The sequence below is a fragment of the Euprymna scolopes genome, chromosome 36 (assembly GCF_053919585.1).
Source record: "Euprymna scolopes isolate OS-2025 chromosome 36, ASM5391958v1, whole genome shotgun sequence".
Lineage (NCBI taxonomy): Eukaryota > Metazoa > Mollusca > Cephalopoda > Sepiida > Sepiolidae > Euprymna > Euprymna scolopes.
The window spans coordinates 37,096,578-37,115,577 of NC_136517.1; the positions used below are offsets into that span (position 1 = coordinate 37,096,578).

A 19,000-nucleotide genomic window follows, 5' to 3' on the forward strand; every position below is an offset into this window, starting at 1 on the left:
GTTGCTCCTCCTCACTCTTGCTCCTTTAACCTTAACCCTTGCTCTCTCTCTCCACTCTAACACTTTACTTCTCCTACTCTTTCTCTCCCTCCCCACTACCTGCTCACTCTTACTCTTAGAGTGAAGCGAAAAACTCCCTGAGAAGAGTTTCTTTTCTTTGGTACACAATATCATTTTTCTGCTTACCGGCTGACTATATTATAGTCGTCTTCAAGTATAATGTTCCATCCACCCTATTGAGTCGTTCATTTAGATAATCTAGCTCTACCCATGTGCCACTGTGACTGATCTTGTCCTGGAGTGGCCTCCGGGCCTTGATAAGTGCTGACCTTTTTATATAAAAAGACAAAAAAAAGTTATCCCGCCCCCTTCGCTTGCTGTCTCCATACATCTATAAAGTTTTTTTTCTTTTTTTTCTTTTAATCACTTTTAAACTGTTTTTCTTTCTTTCTTTAGCACTAATTTTGAAGAAGGGAATGCATCTGGACAAGTGTCTGTTTGCGAATCCAGTGCAGAACCAGTTTCAGCTCCAAATCCTCCTCCATCTTCCGCAGTTGGTTTTCTTTCTCAAGACAATTCTGAATCATGTTCGTCTTCTGAATGTTTGACTAGAGGCAAAAATGGAAAGAAAAATGTTGGGTTTCAATGTCTTGCAGCCAGAGGTTGTGATGATGATGATGGTGGTGGTGGTGGAGAGGTAAGATACATTCATTCTGTTAGGCACACACACGCACATACACACAAACACGCACACACATACACACACGCGCACACACACGCACAGACACAGTACATATGGATAAATGTTTTACGAGAGTTGATTTTCTAAGCTTGATTATGATATTTAAAATTAAATTGTGTTGAAATTTTATTATCTGCTGAATTATCAGACATAAGCTTCAGCTTCAAGTGTTGTAAGTTTTCCCTATGTTTCAAAAACACTTTCTTGGGCTTTTCTAAAAATAAAAACTTTCCTTTTGTTAACAAATATTTGTTTTGCTTTTTAGAAAAAGCGAGTTCAACTCGAGACCAATATTAGTTTTCCCGTTTCAAAAATTCCGAAAGTTACTTCCACACGAGTGACATCAGCCACAACATCATCTTCAGATGAGTTCACTTTCTCCCCTCCGATAAAAAACAAGATTCCAGTTTCAATTCAAAGCCCAAGTTATAGTTCAATAAGTTTTTCTAATTTTCCAAACATTTTCATTGCTTTTCAGTTTTCTGTCATCAGTTTTGCTTATTTGTTTTGGTTGGACTTAGAATTTCCATTTTATTAACAATGTTCAGAGTAAACCTTAGCCAAACAATAACGGTTCCATATAATTTGTATTAATCTCAGCATTCATGTTTTCCCACTATTTTTTAATGTTCACTCTACAGTAATCAGCAAAACCATTCCAAATGATCAATTCTTGGATTTAAAAAATCTGTCATCTGAAAGTTTCCTGAAAAATATAAACATTCTGATCCATTTTTAGGTCAATTATCTCCCCTGCACTGAAAATTGAACCTTTAAAAGAATGCCATTTTTACAACTGAATTTTTCCAATTACTCTAACGACTGTAAAACGACCCAGTGTGAACGATTCTAGTACAAATTTTAACAGCCTTAAACTTATTTTTTCGTCATCTAACATATGGTCTGTGTTGCAATATTTTTGAAATATAATGGGGTAGATATTTATTTGCTGCCCACCTCAGCAAAATGTGGCACAAGGCCGGAAAGTGGGAACCCCGCAGGCTCCCCTAAAGGAGGGGCACTCCTGCAATTTTAAAAATTGCCTGAGTAACCCCGTCGGCATTCCCCGGTCGGGGCGCCTCAGGCAGCAAGCAATAAACTTGCCCCACCGGAAAGCCCGGTGGCAAGGCCTGGGAGGGTGGACCTCCTAGGTATTACCCAGGCGGTGTACCTCAGTCCAACAGGTGCTGGGCCGGTTCCCGGCCCCTCACCTGTTGGGATGAGTGTCAAGTGACGAATCCTTGACATGTACTACCCTGTCTCCATGCAGCCGAAGCCGCTAAGAGACACATCCCATCATAAGAGGTTTCAGGAGATTCTATTTATAAACAATGCTGCTAGGAACTGACGAATCAAATTAATTCACATTGTGCTACTAATCAATCAGAAACCAGAATTGCTTCATAAAAATTAACTCTTTTCTGTAGCAACTTTGCATATGTTTTCTTCGTGTCAACACAGGAAGACTCTTTTGCTCTGTGGTTTCCAACTCAAAAACTGTCTATTAAGAACCAGTCACCTCCAGGATTATGTCGAACATCTAACCACCGGAAACTGTTCTGAAACTAAACATGGCTTACACCTCTAGATTCTTTGAATCGTCTTATTCTTTACCGTTCTTCTGTCTATAATAAGACACCACATTTTGTGGCAAAAGGAATATTTGTTTCATGGTTCAAATAAAAAGAAATTCGTTTGCCTTTTTTATTGCAGACTTTCCAACCCAGTTGTTTTTCCATGCCGATAACTTCAACAGGTGAGATTTACAAGCTTTTCCTCGTTCTCTGTCTCTTTCTATTACTATAGTCTCCCCCTCTCCCCCCTCTTTCTTGTGTTCCTTTTCTTTCACTTGCACTTTTTTCTTTCTCTTTTTGCCGAGTTATCCCCTCTCTCTAGTTCCCCTCTCTCCTTCTTTAGATAATTTCTACCTCTATTTCTCTTTTTGCTAATTTCTTTCTAATTATTTTACCTGTTAAATAGATCCTAAATTTTTATTTTATTATAATCTTTTCGCTCTAATAGAATCAACTGAAACGCTCCAACCAATAAAGTCGTGGACACGCTCATTTAAACAGTCTTCAAGAAACACTTTCAAAAACTCTCCAAGTACATCTTTAACATCTGCTGCCCACACATCTCCAAAGCCGTTCAGAATTGGTCCAGGGAAAAACACACCTCCGGCTCCATATAAAAGCTCACTTTTTAGTTCAGTAAGTTTTTCTTTCATTTTAAACAATTTTTTGTCTTCATTTTGTTTTCTGATTAACATCAGTTTTGCTAAATTAATTTGACTTGCATAGCAATCTGCACTTTATTGACAATATTCAAAGTAAACATTAGCAACCACAAAGACGTGGCCTTTCTTTTATTGACAATTAGCTACAAGGTTGTTCCTTGAAAGATCGTGGAAGTCAACATTTTTTTTAACCAATTAGAAAATGTGTTTATTAGATGCATATACTGTCAATTGAATGATGATGAACATTATGAGAGGATTGAAAGTGATGAATTAAATGAACAAAAGAAACTTAACTTTAGTGTTGAATTAAGTCACTTTTTTTTTTATTACACCTCATGCTCCAGATCAGAAATAAATAAACAATATTTGATTACTAATGTGCTTAATTCATTTTTGTTTTTCAGAAAAAGCAAGTTGAACTGGAGACTAATATAAATTTTCCCATCCCAAACGTTCCGAAAGTTACTTCTACACTAGTGACATCAGCCACAACATCATCTTCAGATGTATTCACTTTCTCCCCTCCGATAAAAATCAAGGTTCCAGTTTCAATTCAAAGTCCAAGTTGTAGTTCAGTAAGTTTTCCTTCTTTTCAATACATTTTCTTTGTTTTCTGCTTTCTTGTGGACATCCGATTTGGTTATTTGTTTTGGGTTGCCTCGAAATCTGCATTTTATTGACAATATTCAAAATAGATGTCGTCAAAATAAGGATTGTCCACCACCACACAATGGTTGGCACACGACAGATCAAAAAGAATATCCAGCATTTATTTTGCATGACTAGTCTTAATTTTCATTGAAAAATTTTAACTTTTAGGTGTTTTTTTTTTTTTTTGCTTCACCTTGTAGAATCTGCAGTAACCCTCCCCCCTTAAGAAAAATTATATGTCTGCTAGAATGTTAAGAATTTTAATTTATTTAATTTATTATTTATTTCATTTATCAATGTTTGTTTTTTTTTTTTTTTCATTTTAGAGGGAGATAATTAAACATGAACCGAATTTGCCCAAGTTTACATTTTCCCCAGCAACATCTGTGACACGTCCATCTACCATTTCTTTAATGTCTGAACCAATTACATTTGACACTAGCACATCTACAGACCGATTCACTCGAGTTACATCTAACGCTAGCACCACTCTGGAACTGTTCAGTTTCTCCAATCCAATCATGGTAAAATCACCCATTTTATCACAAGGTTCAGCTTTGAGTACAGTAAGTTTTCTTTTCTTTTTTTTTTTTTTTTTTGTTGACATTGCTTTTGTTCATTTGGTTTGCCTGATCTCGGAATCTGTATTATCTGTAGTAGATTTTGCATGTCCAATGTAGTAATATTAAACCCTTCACATCCTATAGCACCTCAAACCGCATTGAACAATATTTATGTTACCATTCCCATACTATACAATATAATATTTACATTCCTTTTAATATAAATCAAACATAATTGGAATGGGAATGATTTTCAGCAGTTCTTCTAACATTTACATCCGGGTTTTAATAATTATTATAGTATTTTAAAGCTAATAAAGATTAACGAATTTCAAAGCCAGTTTAAATGACATTTGGCAATTTAAATGTTTTCAAAGTTCGTTTCAATTTCTATAGGCCATGAAGTATGTCATTGTTTTTTACTATTAACAAAATATCAAAATAATTAAGGTGTTTGTGAAGAAATGAAAAGCATTCATGCGGATTTAATTTTGCGATTAATATTTTCAAACAGAATTATTAAAAGGTTCGTATTTGAGAGCTTGTTGTGGCCTTATTTTAGGGGTTCACAATATCAAACAGGAGAGTCTGTAAAGTCATGTCAACGATTAGGCTGGCATGGAATCTCTGATTAGAGAGTCCAAAATGGCTGCCTTTCACAGCGATGGGAGAGTCCATGTGAAGACAGGAATAGGGGTGTCAGTTACCCCAGAACAGAGCTTTATTTGTCAACTTAAAAAATTCACTTTAATTTCTACTTAGTAAATTATTTTAATTTTTTTCATTAGATATTTTTAATGAATATTTGTTTTCTTTGTTTTTCAGGAAGAACAAGTTCAACCCAAATTTACTTTTTCACCAGCCGCACCCATCACACGTCGTCCACCTATTTATTCTTCTTCAAATATATCATCCACAGCAGTGACATCTTCTGCCACAACACCTTGTTAATTACATTCAAAACTGAGATTTTGTCTAAAGGTTCAGCTTCAAATCCAGTAAGTTTTCAAAAACACTTTATTCAGCTTTCTTTTCTCTTGTTGGTCATTTATCTATATTTGTTATTGCTTTGTTGTTCATCATCATAGGAAAATATTTCATTTGATTCCTCTATCTAGATATTGTTCTTGAATTGGTTGACCATATGTCAGCTGAATTTTATCTGAATTGGAATTGAGCCAGTCTATATGCCGATGAGTAAAATCATAAAAGTTTTTCTCTCAAATCTTCTATATGCATCAAATCTGTTGCAGACATAGATAATCATGGCTTTTCAGTCTCCTCTGCATTCAGACGGTTTCACCATAATGTTTTTAGCAGTATAGTACCTATAGTAGGTTTCAATTATTTGCTATAGGTGCATTGCTCATACAGAGTGGGTAGTTTTAGCCATTGTACCTCAATCAGTATCATTTACCTAACACAATGAAGAGTTGACTAATTCCGGTAGAAACTGTCCGGCTTCTAAACAGTTAATCCATCACCTGCTTGCCCTGACTTATACTGTACACTGATTAAGGGGTACTCAACTTTGCAGAAGGGTCTCCCACTTGCTAGTGGAAGGAATAAGGTAACTTACTGCTCCTGATGGTGAAAGTGCTTCCACCCGCCACACTATATAGAAACTAGTATAAGGCATAAGGTTCAGCTTCAAGTGCTGTAATTTTCTCTTTTTTTCAAAACACTTTGTTTGGCTTTCCTAACAAACTTTCTTTTTTTTTTTTTTTTTTCACCACTTATCAAGGCCCGGAAGCCACTCAGGGATAAGGGTTATTGCAAGTACATTACGTTAGTGTGGAGATTTGATGAAGTGTTTACTTAAGGGGGTGGTTCATTAGGAATTTATTAACATTGGACTTGAACACATCCAAGTTGTAGTCCGGTGGGAAGCAGGCAGACGGAACAGAGTTCCACAGGCGTGCAGTTCTAAGAAAGAAGCTTTGTTCATGGAATTCACGTTTTGGTCTAGGCATGCATAAAGAGTGGGGGAAATTTTTCACAGTGGATTCGGCTAGACGGGTGTTTTTCGTGAAAGATTGGCGAGGGGGGACTTTCTTTTTGTTAACAAATATTTCTTTTGCTTTTCAGAAAAAACGAGTTAAACTGGAGACCAATATTAGTTTTCCTATTCCAAAGATTCCGAAAGTTACTTCCACACGAGTGACATCAGCCACAACATCATCTTCAGATGTATTCACTTTCTCTCCTCCGATTAAAATCAAGGTTCCAGTTTCAATTCAAAGTCCAAGTTGTAGTTCAGTAAGTTTTCCTTCTGTTCAAAACCTTTTCTTTATTATTCAATTTTCTTGTTGACATCAGAGTTGGTTATTTGTTTTGGAGTAGCCTCGAAATCTGCATTTTATTGACAATATTCAAAATAAAGATTGTCCACCACCACACAATGGTTGGCACACGACAGATCAAAAAGAATATCCAGGATTTATTTTGCATAACTAGTCTTGATTTTCATTGAAATTTTTTTTTCTGTTTTTACAGGTTTTTATTTTTTGGTTCACTTTATAGAATCTGCAGTACCCCTCCCACCCTTAAGAAAAACAATATGTCTGCTAGAATGTTAAGAATTTTAATTTATTGCATTTATTATTTATTTCATTTATCATTTTTTTTTTTTTCATTTAGAGAGAGATAATAAAACTTGAACCGAATTTGCCCATGTTTACATTTTCCCCAGCGACATCTGTGACACGTTCATCTACCATTTCTTTAATGCCTAAACCAATTACATTTGACACTAGCACATCTACAGCCCGATTCACTCAAGTTACATCTAACACTAACACCACTCCGGAACTGTTCAATTTCTCCAATCCAATCATGATAAAATCCCCCATTTTATCACAAGGTTCAGCTTTGAGTACAGTAAGTTTTCTTTTTTCTTGTTGGCATTTTTTTTGCTTATTTGGTTTGTCTAATCTCGAAATCTATATTTTATTTTCAGCATGCAAAGTAGGCTCTGCATGTCTAATGCAGTAATATTAAACCCTTTACATCCTATAGCACCTCAAACCACATTGAACAATATTTATGTTACCATTCCCATACTGTACAATATAATATTTAAAATTCTTAGTAATATTAGTAAAATATCATTGGAATGGAAATGATTTTCAGCAATTCTTCTAACATTTACATCCAGGTTTTAATAATTATTATAGTATTTCAGTGTTGATAAAAAATTAATGCATTTTAAAGCCAGTTTAAATGATATTCGGCAATTTATATATTTTCAAATGCCTCTCTAAATTTTATACGACAGGCAGTATTTAATTGTTCTTTACTATGAACAAAATACCAAAAATAATTAACGTATTTCCAAAGAAACAAAAAGCATTCAAGTTGATTTAATTTTGTGATTAATAGTTTCTAATAGGATTTTTAAAAGTTCCTTCCTGAGAACTTTATTTGTAAATTTAAAAACAAAATCACTTTCATATCCGCTTAGTAAATTATTTTAATTTGAAAAATATTTTTCACAAATATTTTTTTTCTTTTTTTTTTTTCAGGAAAAACAAGTTCAACCCAAATTTACTTTTTCACCAGCCGCATCCATAACACGTCATCCGCCTATTTATTCTTCTTCAAATATATCATCCAAAACAATGACATTTTCTGTCACAACATCTTGTTCAATTACATTCAAAGCTGGGATTTTATCTAAAGGTTCAGCTTCACAAGCAGTAAGTTTTCAAAAACACTTTGTTTTACTTTCATTTTTCTTGTTGGTCATTTGTCTATATTTATTATTGTTTTGTTGATCCTCATTATAGTAAAAATGTTTCATTTGATTCCTCTATCTAGATATTGTTTTGTTGTTGAATTGATTGACCATATGTCAGTTGGATATTATCTGAATTAGAATTAATTCAGTCTATATGCTGATGAGGAAAATCATAAAAGTTTTTCAAGTTTCACTCTCAAATCTTCTTCTTCTAAATCTGTTGCAGACATCGATGATCATCGCTTATCAGTCTCCTTTGCTTTCGGAGTGTTTCACCATGATGTTCTTTGTAGTATAGTATCATTTGCCCAACATTCATGCAAAACATTTTGTGTTGGTCAGGCTCATCGTTTCTTACCTTCCGTGATCTGAGTAGAACTGAAGTGTCAATAACAAAAATTCTGGTGAGAACTGAAATGTTAATAATAAAATGATCTTTTGGAAATGTGCGCACATATGGATACACGTTATTATGGTGGATTTTACAACTGAATTTTTTCAAGTTCTCTAATCACAGTCTACAATTCTAACAAACAATGGCAGTTCCATATCATCTTTTTAAATCTTAGCATTTCACAATTTTTCATTGTACACTCTACCGTAATCAGCACAACCATTCCAAATGATCAATTCTTGGGTCTAAAAAGCCTATTGTAATCTGACAAATTTCCTGAAAAATAGAAACATTCTTATGTATTTTTAGGTCTATAATCTCGCCCACAGGTTAGCCTTCGGAAGAAGGTCGTTTTCACAACTAAATTTTTCTAAATACTCTAATCAATCACTATGACACGGGTCCTTGTGTACAATTCTAGTATGAATTTTAAGAGCCTTAAACTTATTTTTTTGTCATTCAACATATGCTCTGCTTCTTTGAATCGTCTTATTCTTCACCGTTCTTCTCTGTCTATAATAAGACACCACATTTTGTGGCAAAGGGAATATTTGTTCCATGGTTCAAATTAAAATTAAATCTATTTCTCTTTTTTATTGCAGACTTTCCAACCCAGTTGTTTTTCTATGCCAACAACTTCAACAGCTGAGATTTACAATTTTCTCTCATCAAACTTTTGCTTGATCTCTGTCTTTCTCTATTAGTATAGTCTCTCTCTCTCCCTCTCTATCTTCCCCCTCTCTCTCTCTCTCTCTCTCTCTCTCTCTCTTGTGTGTTTCTTTTCTTTCATATGCACTTTTTTCTCTCTCTTTTTTTTTCCTAGTTATTCTCTCTAGTTCCATTTATTTAGATAATTTCTTTGGATAATTTTTATCTCCTATTTCTCTTTTTGTTAATTTCTCTCTAATTATTTTACCTGTTAAATAGATCCTAAATTTTATTTTATTATAATCTTTCAGCTCCAATCCCAATAAAGTCGTGGACACGTCCATTTAAATGATCTTCAAGAAACACTTTCAAAAACTCTCCAAGTACATCTTCAACAGCCGCCACTCACACACCTCCAGAGCCGTTCAGAATTGGTCAAGGAACAAACACACCTCCGGCTCCATCTCAAAACCCACTCTTTAGTTCAGTAAGTTTTTCTTTCTTTTTACACTTTTTTGTCTTCATTTTTTTCTGATTGACATCAGTTTTGTTAAATTGATTTGACTTGCTTAACAATCTTCACTTTATTGACAATATTCAAAGTAGACATTAACAATCACAAAGACGTGGCCATTCTTTCATTGACAATCAGCTACAAGTTTGTTCCTTAAAAGATCGTAGAAGTCAACCATTTTTTTAACCAATTAGAAAATGTGTTTATTAGATGCATATACCGTCAATTGAATGATGATGGACATTATGAAAGGATTGAAAGTGATGAATTAAACAAAACAAACTTAACCAGACCATAGAACAGATAATACTAGTTTACTTGTAGGTTACTATCTACAAATAAACTAAACTAGTATTAGCAAACCTGGTTTTATTTAATTATTATTTTCTATTTTTAAAATTGTGTAGACTACTAAATAAACATTCAATACTTTGAGATTAAATAATTGAAATTTAAAAACGTTTAAAAAAACAATAGAGATTCTGTTCTTTTAAATATTTTTAACAAAACATGAAATAATTAACCGGTATTCTGTTACATCTGAAAACCTAGGATCTTAAGCATAAATAATAGAGAGTATTCGCAGTTCAAGGAGAATAAAGTCAAAGTCTGAAAAGGAGTTCATCATAAGGTTTCGTGACTTGAATTTACTTTAATAAAGTGAGTTTTGATACTTTCATAATTCTATAATAAGGCACCACATTTTATGACAAAGGATTATCTGTTTCATGCCTTAAATTAAAATAAAATCTATTTCTCTTTTTTATCACAGACTTGGCAATCAAGTTCTTTTTCCATGGGTCAAGATTCAGCAGGGATGTCACAGCAACCATCCCCATATTCAGCAGCATCAAACTTGGACCAACAAAGCTCAAGTCCTTCTTCAACAGGTGAGATTTAAAATTCTCATCAGTTTCTTTTAATCACCCTCTCACTCGTTTTTCTTTTTCCTTTCTCTTTCTCACCAGTTTCTTTCCGTCTTTTTATTTTTTGTCTTTCCCTTACATTTCGTTTCTCTGTTCGGATGTCCTTTTCATAGTCATATCTTTCTCTCTCTCTCTTTATATCTATCTATATCTATACTCTTATATAAATTTTTTTTGTGTGTGTGTGTATTAATATTCATGTTAAAAACCCTTTTTTCTATTTATTTAAAAAGAAAATTCAACTTATGTATGGATCGTGTAATTGCATTCACTAGCAAAAGATCTAGCTAATTTGCATATTCTTATAAATATTCATTTTAATTAATTCCCTATTTGTTTTTTCGGTTTTCTAATGGGATGATCATCTTTAGTTAACTATTACATGTAATTATATTAATGCAGATATTCTACATGATTTATACTTGCATAATATTTGCGTAAAAAGTTTATAGTAAACACAAAACTCTTTCCATATATATTCATGCATACATATATATTTTTGTTTAAAAAATTGTGCCTATCAAACATCTCCTAGAGATTTTGGTCTACAGACATGACACTTTTGAACCCACGCGAAACTTTATATTTGGGTTTTAGCCCGGGAAAATCAGTACAAAAGTGTGAAAATTAAAAAAAAAAAAAAAAAATGAAATTTGCCAGGTAAAGGTCGAATGCTGACATTACTAATATGCATGCATAACGTAATAGCTATTGGTTCATGTTTTAACTTTTAGGCTTGCAACAAACATGTCTTCACAGCTCAGTCATTAACGGCAGAGGCAAAAATAAACCAGAAGCTAAACGTTTTGGTTTCGATTCACAAGTCTTTTTTTTTTTTTTTTTTTTTACATTTTTAAATCATTACTATATATTGGGTCCAATATAATATAATATAATATAATATAATACGAAATCTGCATTAATCAAAATGTCATATTTCAGCGCATTTTAAAACCAAGCAATGCCGGACACCCTGCTAAATGCAATATCTGGGCTAGCACATAAACTACTAGTCTCTCTCTCTCTGTCTCTGGACAGGATGTTTTCTTTTTTTTTTTTTTTTTTACATAGGCATAACCACTTATCAAGACCCAGAGACCACTCGAGAATAAGGGTTAAGAGTGCACAGTAGTCAATGACAATATAGTAATCGTTAGTAATGGAAATTCGGTAAATTTGTTAACAAGTGGAACTGCTCATCAAGAACTTGTTTACGTTGGGCTTGAAGACAACCATATTGTAGTCAGCTGGAAAGCAGGAACATGGAAGACAATTCCATAGGCGTGCAGTTCTAGGAAAGAAGCTTTGTTCATGGAATCTATGTTTAGGTTTAAGCACAGATAAAGAGTGTGGGGGGGGGGGATTATTGATAGTGTTTTCAGCTAGGCGAGTGTTTCTTGTGAAAGTTTGGCGAGGGGGTACCATAGATTGAAGCTCAGTCGAACACTTTCCATGAAAATAACGATAAAGCAGAGACAAACTCGCAAAAAAAGAATTTCTAAACTAATAAGTGCTGCAGCATTGCATCATCATTCTTATTTTACAAATACCTCCATGAAATGTACTCTGATATGCCTGGTTTGGGTGATCGAACATTAAAAAAAAAAATATTTGAAATAAAAACTATTTTCAATAAATGTCGGAAATCTTTGCAAAAGTTATTTAGGATTTTGTTTTTAAGGTTAGATCTAGTGATAATTTTCCATGAATATCGCTGGAAGTAGCATTCGGAATAAGCACTCTAGTTGTTTTGTTTGTTTTTTTTTTCTATTGATGTTTGTACTTTACATATAATCGATACATTGTTTTAATGTCACGCATAAAGAAAAAATGGAAGTTTATTATATTATATAATTTTATTATACAAAATTTTTTTTTTTCTTTTCCACAGGTTTTCGGTCTGTCTTGCCAAGTATGAATCCTTTTCCATTCTGAGTAGCCAAATGATTTTCCTTTAGAACTGAGAATTACTAATATGTAGAGAAGATATTGGGTGAAGAATGAGCTGTTAAAACTACATCAAAGAAGGAAAAATGTCTGTGATATGCATCATCTTTTATGTCTGTGTTACCTCCATCTCCTCATTGTGTGTGGAGGCAGTCCTCTTTACATATTCTATTTTTCTACATTTAGATGAAGAAATAAAGGATTCTAGATGAAGGATTGTTGATTGCTGTTGAATCCATAATTTATTCGTGTTCAGTAGATGTTTTTGCCTGGTTAAAATGCCACTGAAATATTATTTGCAACTGATTTTCTTTTTATGCTATTGCAAAAACGTTGAAATCTGATAAGTTATAAAAGCCTTAAAATCTTATTTTATTGTAGAAACATCAAAATGTTCTTATGCTATTGCAAAAACGTTGAAATCTTATGTTATTATCTTATTATGTTATGGCCAAAATCTTACAAAATCTTTTTCTTATGCTGTTGTAAATACATTAAAATCATTTCATGTTATTACAAAAATGTTAAAAAATCGTTTTTATGTTATACGTTAAAATAAAGAAATAAATGATTTGATGGTCGAGAAGACATTCTCAAAAACTTTATAGCTAGTAAGCTTGTGAAGCAAAACCTTGCACTAATATCTATCAAAAACCTTTGATACATCAATACATATTACTCTAGAAACAAAGTTTCCGTTAATAGATTCACTTATCCTGTGTGATATTACAGTCAGCACGTAAGCTGTTGATCTGATAGGATGCAATCCGTATTGCTTGTTACTAGATCATCTATCAATTGTTTTTTTTTTTTTTCTGGTGGTTGACAAGATACATGGATGTCATTCAAAGTGTTTACAGTTATAGGGTGAAATTTAGGATGTAGGCGACCCTGTTCAAAGCTGTATTTATTTCGCAAAACTTGTGAAAGTTATTTTAAATTTAACAGATTGGGCATGGAACTCTTTCAGATTTTCTTTTGGTTGAAAAGAAGTAAAAAAAAAAAAAAAAAAAAGAGAGAAAATCCAGACAAAATAAATTGCGGATAAAAATCAGAAATGCATTAAAAAATTTTGTGTAAATAAAAAAAACAAACAAAATGGAATTTGCTGTAATTAATTTATTTCTTTATTTTTTAACGTATTTACAATAAAATGAAAATGATTTTTAAAAAATGTTTGTAATAGCATAAGATTTTAACATATTTACACCAGCATAAGAAAAAGATTTTTTAAGATTTTGGCCATGACATAAGATTTCATGGTCACTCATCTGGTACTGGCCAAGATCTTTGTTGCTTAACTTTGGTGATTTGACGGATATCGGTTTGGCAAATATGATTTTTCCTGATGTTAGTCTAGAGCAATATATATTGATATATCAAAAGTTTTTGATAGGATTTGGTGCACGGTTTTGCTTCACAATCTTGCTAGCTATAAATTATTTGAGAATGTTTTCTCAACCATCAAATCATTTCTCTCTGATAGGTTTATACAAGTAGTCATTGATTTGCAAAGTCTGAAACACATAGTCTGAACATACACACACACAGACAACCGTTCTTTATATAATAGATTTTCCATTTTTTTAAATGTTAATGAAAAACGCCATTTTGATGAGTATTTGACAAGAGAAGATAACTCTGCATTTGACTATTTATAGATAAGCTAATATTACAAAGTAAGACCAATGAATTGAGTTATGTTTGTTTAGGTTATGGTTATTGTTGATGACTACCTAATGTACTTTTTCTAAAACGGTTAGAAACAACAATCGCTGCATATGCATCCTTGTATAAACAGTGACTGTTTGGCACTTTAGTGTACATTTAGAGTGACCCTCTGCAGCTAAAGTATACTCTCCAAGGCAAGAGCTACTTCACCGCTACCTCATATCCTTACTTACGAGAGTGGTTAGCAAGTAAATAGTGCTTTAAGCATTGCTTCCAACTAATTTATTTTTACAAGGATCCATTCTAGGCCCAATTCTCTTTTTGATATTCATCAATGATTTCCCAAATCAAATTCTAAAATCATTCATTGACATTTATGCAGATGACACAGCCATCTATGGCAGCACTTTGAAGAGCATTTATGATTTAGAATTTTCTAACTTTATCTCTACTAATCTCGTGCATGTTGTATAATACAGAAAAAAAGTGTCTGCTTATTTTAATACATCTAAAACCTTGTCACCACGAACACTTGAATCCTCACTTTGTCTCACTGGTTCCTTCATGATGAAACTCCCTTCTATTACTAATTTTCATCGTAGATCTAAAATGGAAGACGTAAATTTATTGCTAAAGTCGCTGGAAAATGATTAAATCATTCTATCACTTAAGAAAGGTTCTCCTAACCTTCGACTTGTATAAGAGTTTGATTTGTAATAAGATAGACAAAAAAAAAATAAAAAAAATAAATAAAAAACAAACAAACAAAAAAACCTGATGGTGGTTAAAACTGGAGCATAAATTGTTTTGATTGTCTAATTTTGCAAGTCTGTTATTGACCAGGCTAGTTATATATAACAATAATTTTATAAAATCAACAATAGATTTTCCACAGTGCAATGTAGACTACAAGTAAGCTGCAAAAGATGGGGCAATAATGGGTCTTTTTAAGGTCACATATGTGCTAAATTGGATTTGTCAGTTAAAATTTTGTCCCAGCACAAGAGGGTGTTGAAAACTTCTTAGCAACCTTCCGTGATAGTGATTGGAGCTAATCACCAACCACATGAATGTGGAATTCCTGAGAGGTATGGGTCAACAGCATGCGTTCATCACGTCCGTGGCTTTTCTACATACTGCCTCTCGTTACTATCGATCAAATACTAGTGAGGTCCTCGGGCCCAGGGCAGTGTATAATGTTGGCAAGATTGTCGCTTGTCTTTTGCAGGCTCAGCGTTCAATGTCATTAATAAAAGTAAAACTTTTTTCCGCAGGTGACATTGTTGTGTTGTTGCGTCTAGTTATTCTCCTTAACTTTGTGAGATATAGTGTGTCGTCTAGTTGTTAAAATGTTCTCCTATTGTTCTATGTATGTGTAACACCGACATCTAGTTTTTAACATTACAAAAAATGAAAATGCAACAATAGTTGTAATCTGCGTCAGCTTTTTTCTACATTTTTTACCACTTAATAAGAGATTAAATGCGACGGTAGGAAATTATTTTTTTCAAACAAAACTTTTTAATAAAACAAGGATGAAAATATATTTAAAAAAAAAAAAAAAAGAACAAAAAAAAAACAGCACCCTTTAGTCAAGGTGTTTTTTTTTTGTTTTGTTTTTTTACATAGGCGTCACCACTTGTCAAGGCCCAGAGGCCACTCAAGGATAAGGGTTGAAGAGTGTACAGTAGTCAATGGGACAATAGTAATCGTTAGTAGTGGAAATTCGGTGAATTTGTTAACTTAAGCAGTAAAGCGGAAGACAATTCCACAAGCGTGCAGTTGTAAGAAAGAAACTTTGTTCATGGAATCTACGTTTAGGTTTAGGCACAGATAACATAGTAACACAAAATAATAAAATAAATACATTTTCAGTAATATTAAAAAAAAAAAATGGGTTCATTATATTCTGTGATCGTTAATACTGAAAATTTCATTAAAATTGATCGATTTTCTGAATTGTTGTGAATTTTTAAGTGAAAGGAGAGATCATCGATTGAAACGTTGTGAAAATTAATATTCAAGATGAGAGCAGTAGTCCGAAGAATCCAAATAGTACAAATAATCAATACTCATCTAAAAAGAAAAAAAAAATCGGAAACGCAAATACAATTTCATTTTAATTTTGCTTTTAACAGCCTGGGGGACAAAATTAAATTACAATCGAATAAGTTATAATTATATATTTGTCTATGTTTTTAAAGATAATTTCGTAGTTTGAACGTAACAATTAAAAAAAAAAAAAAAAAAAAAAAAAAAAAAAAAAAGGGGGCGACAACGTTTGTCGTTTGTGATCGAGGGGAGATAATTCTATATAAACTATAGATTAGTTTAAAAATGATCTCCATTGAGTTGGAATTACTTCCCTTGATATATGCTTATCAATGCCTGTAAAAAGGGTCCTATTCTTTCTATTAGTAATTAACTACTATTTATATTTATTGGAAAATTTATTGTTTTATAATAATTCTTCGATACATTTATTTGGTTTGTTATTTTTTGTTTAGTGTTTTTTTCTCGCCATTATGTTAGCCAAATTTATCTTTTATGACGTCATAAAAGATATTTTCGTTTTTTATAACATTTTCAACGACTATTAGGAAAAGATCCTTTATGACGTCATAGAGAATAATTTAGAAGATGCAACTTGTTTGTGACATCATACATCTTGTGCACATTTGCCGTCCATCCGCCGTCAAATGTGCATGCAAATTAATAAAATCCCAAAAGTTTTATAAGTATAGAGATATAACTAAATATACATACGTGTAACAGATATTCATAAAGTTTTTATTGCCATCATATTTAGTGGCTTAGAAGCTTGCAGGTAGTAAACCATCTTTTTCATAAAGTAAGCCAGATTCAACTGACGTGTCCTAAACTGTTTTGAAATGGCCAAGAAAAAAAGAGGCAGAATCGTTTTCAAGCGAACCCGTACTGTGTCAAAACCTTACACGAGACCGAAGGTAAGTGAATTCATGGAAGTGGCGGGCATATTCTTATGGCCTTACACAACCATACTATTCATAATATATTCTCTAATGTTTTTGCAATCATTGCTCAATAATTTTTATTATTTAAAAATCTGGTATTTCACTTGAAATTTTAATAAATACCTCAATTTTTCTGAATCTTTTATTCATTAAATTTTTATTTAATAAATAAAAAATACTGTGAAATTGAATTTAACTCGAAAACTCTATTTAAAAAAAAAGCAGGGTTCATAAACTGCAGAAGTACCTAAAATCTAATAAATCCCTTCTTTTTACAGTAAAATAAATTTATAAAAATTAGATCATAGTACTTTTTATATTTATTTATTGAAAAATTTATTGTTTTATAATAATTCGTTAATACATTTATTTTTATTGTCATTTTTTTGTTTGCAGCGTTTTTTCTCGCCATTATAACAGCCGAATTTATCTTTTATGACGTCATAAAAGACATTTTGCTTTTTATATCATTTTTAACGACATATTAGGAAAAGATTCTCTATGATATCATAGAGAAAAATTTAGAAGATGAAACTTGTTTATGACGTCATACATTTTGTACACATTTGTCGTCCATCTGCCGTCAAACGTGTATGCAAATTAATAAAATCCCAAAAGTTTTATAAGTATAGAGATATAACTAAATATACATACGTGTAACAGATATTCATAAAGTTTTTATTGCCATCATATTTAGTGGCTTAGAAGCTTGCAGGTAGGAAACCATCTTTTTCATAAAGTAAGCCAGATTCATTTGACGTGTCCAAAACCGTTTTGAAATGGCCAAGAAAAAAAGAGGCAAAATCGTTTCCAAACGAACTCGTACCGTGTCAACACCTTACACGAGACCGAAGGTAAGTGAATTCATGGAAGTGGCGTTTGTATTGTCACAACCATGCGATTTAAGATATACTCTCTAATTGTTTTTTATTGCAATCATTGAACAATAATTTTTATTATTTAAAACTTATTTTAATTTTACGCTATCTTTTATTTATTATATTTTTATTTAATAACTAAAAGATACCGTAAAATTGTATGTAACCCAATAATACCTTCAAAAAAAACAAAACAAAAAAAAACAGCAGTGTTCGAAAAACTGCAGAAGTATACAAAATCTAATAAATTCCCTTTTTTACTGTAAAATAAATTTATAAAATTGAGATCATAGTTTTCAGGTGAGATACCTGAAGATATGACATTCTGAAAAGGAACGATGGAAAAGTCTGTCCACGCAAAATTAAATTAATTCTTGTTGATGAGACAACAGATTCAGGAAAATAGCCAAACACTGGAAACAAATAGCCTTCTGCTGACCCTAAAATGGGAAAAGCATCTTTGCTAAGTAAAATAGCTAAATACACAGTCACTGGTAACAAATAGCCTTCTGCTGACCCTAAAAACGGGAGAAGCATTTATGCTAAACACGCATATTTACTTATTTAAGAGTAGCCAATGTAAAGTACAATGGTCACAGTAAGGCGATAGATGTCTATAGATAGTTATTTTCTATTTTAATTCTCCAAGAAAGTAATTGTATTTTCTTTACCAAACGATCCCGTGATCTGTTGAAAAACAGTAAAATCTGTGACTAGGCAGAAGTTTTTTCTTGTTAATGATTATGTCATCCGTTCTTCTTGCTTGTCTGGATACATTTGTTTGTAAGTTCAGGTCTCATAAGATTTTGTGATTTTTTTTTTTTTTTTTTTTTTTTTTTTACTTGGATGACACCACTTATCAAGGCCCGGAGGCCACTTGAAGATAAGAGTTAATGAATGTAAGGTTGCAATGTAGTAATCGTTAATCGTGTGAATTGGGTAGATCTCGATTATTTATAGGGACGGTTTAACAAGAAATTGTTTACATTGGATCTGAAATTTGTACAGATTAATGTTGTATTCAACCGAGAAGCAGGCCAGCAGAACAGTGTTCAACAGATGGGCAGATCTTGGAAAGAAGCTTTATTCATGGAA

The 19,000-nt window shown here is 32.5% G+C and overlaps 1 protein-coding gene across 5 annotated transcripts in view; it reads left to right on the plus strand.

Moving 5' to 3' along the window:
* Nucleotides 1-19,000, plus strand: part of LOC145260418 (uncharacterized) — a 40,292-nt gene that overhangs the window by 7,168 nt on the left and 14,124 nt on the right. For 3 of the 5 annotated variants that reach the window (XM_080118400.1, XM_080118402.1, XM_080118401.1), the window contains exons 11-23: nucleotides 457-697; nucleotides 1,008-1,178; nucleotides 2,456-2,498; nucleotides 2,765-2,952; nucleotides 3,386-3,556; nucleotides 3,959-4,198; nucleotides 5,021-5,193; nucleotides 6,284-6,454; nucleotides 6,836-7,075; nucleotides 7,720-7,893; nucleotides 9,288-9,463; nucleotides 10,263-10,380; nucleotides 12,308-12,584. In XM_080118400.1, coding sequence (XP_079974526.1) covers nucleotides 457-697; nucleotides 1,008-1,178; nucleotides 2,456-2,498; nucleotides 2,765-2,952; nucleotides 3,386-3,556; nucleotides 3,959-4,198; nucleotides 5,021-5,146 — 1,180 coding nt within the window. In that variant the 3' untranslated portion in view covers nucleotides 5,147-5,193; nucleotides 6,284-6,454; nucleotides 6,836-7,075; ... (2 more) ...; nucleotides 10,263-10,380; nucleotides 12,308-12,584. Of the gene's footprint in view, nucleotides 1-456; nucleotides 698-1,007; nucleotides 1,179-2,455; nucleotides 2,499-2,764; nucleotides 2,953-3,385; nucleotides 3,557-3,958; nucleotides 4,199-5,020; nucleotides 5,194-6,283; nucleotides 6,455-6,835; nucleotides 7,076-7,719; nucleotides 7,894-9,287; nucleotides 9,464-10,262; nucleotides 10,381-12,307; nucleotides 17,882-19,000 lie in introns of those variants that run through there. The other 2 variants (XM_080118403.1, XM_080118404.1) reach the window with 2 other exon arrangements.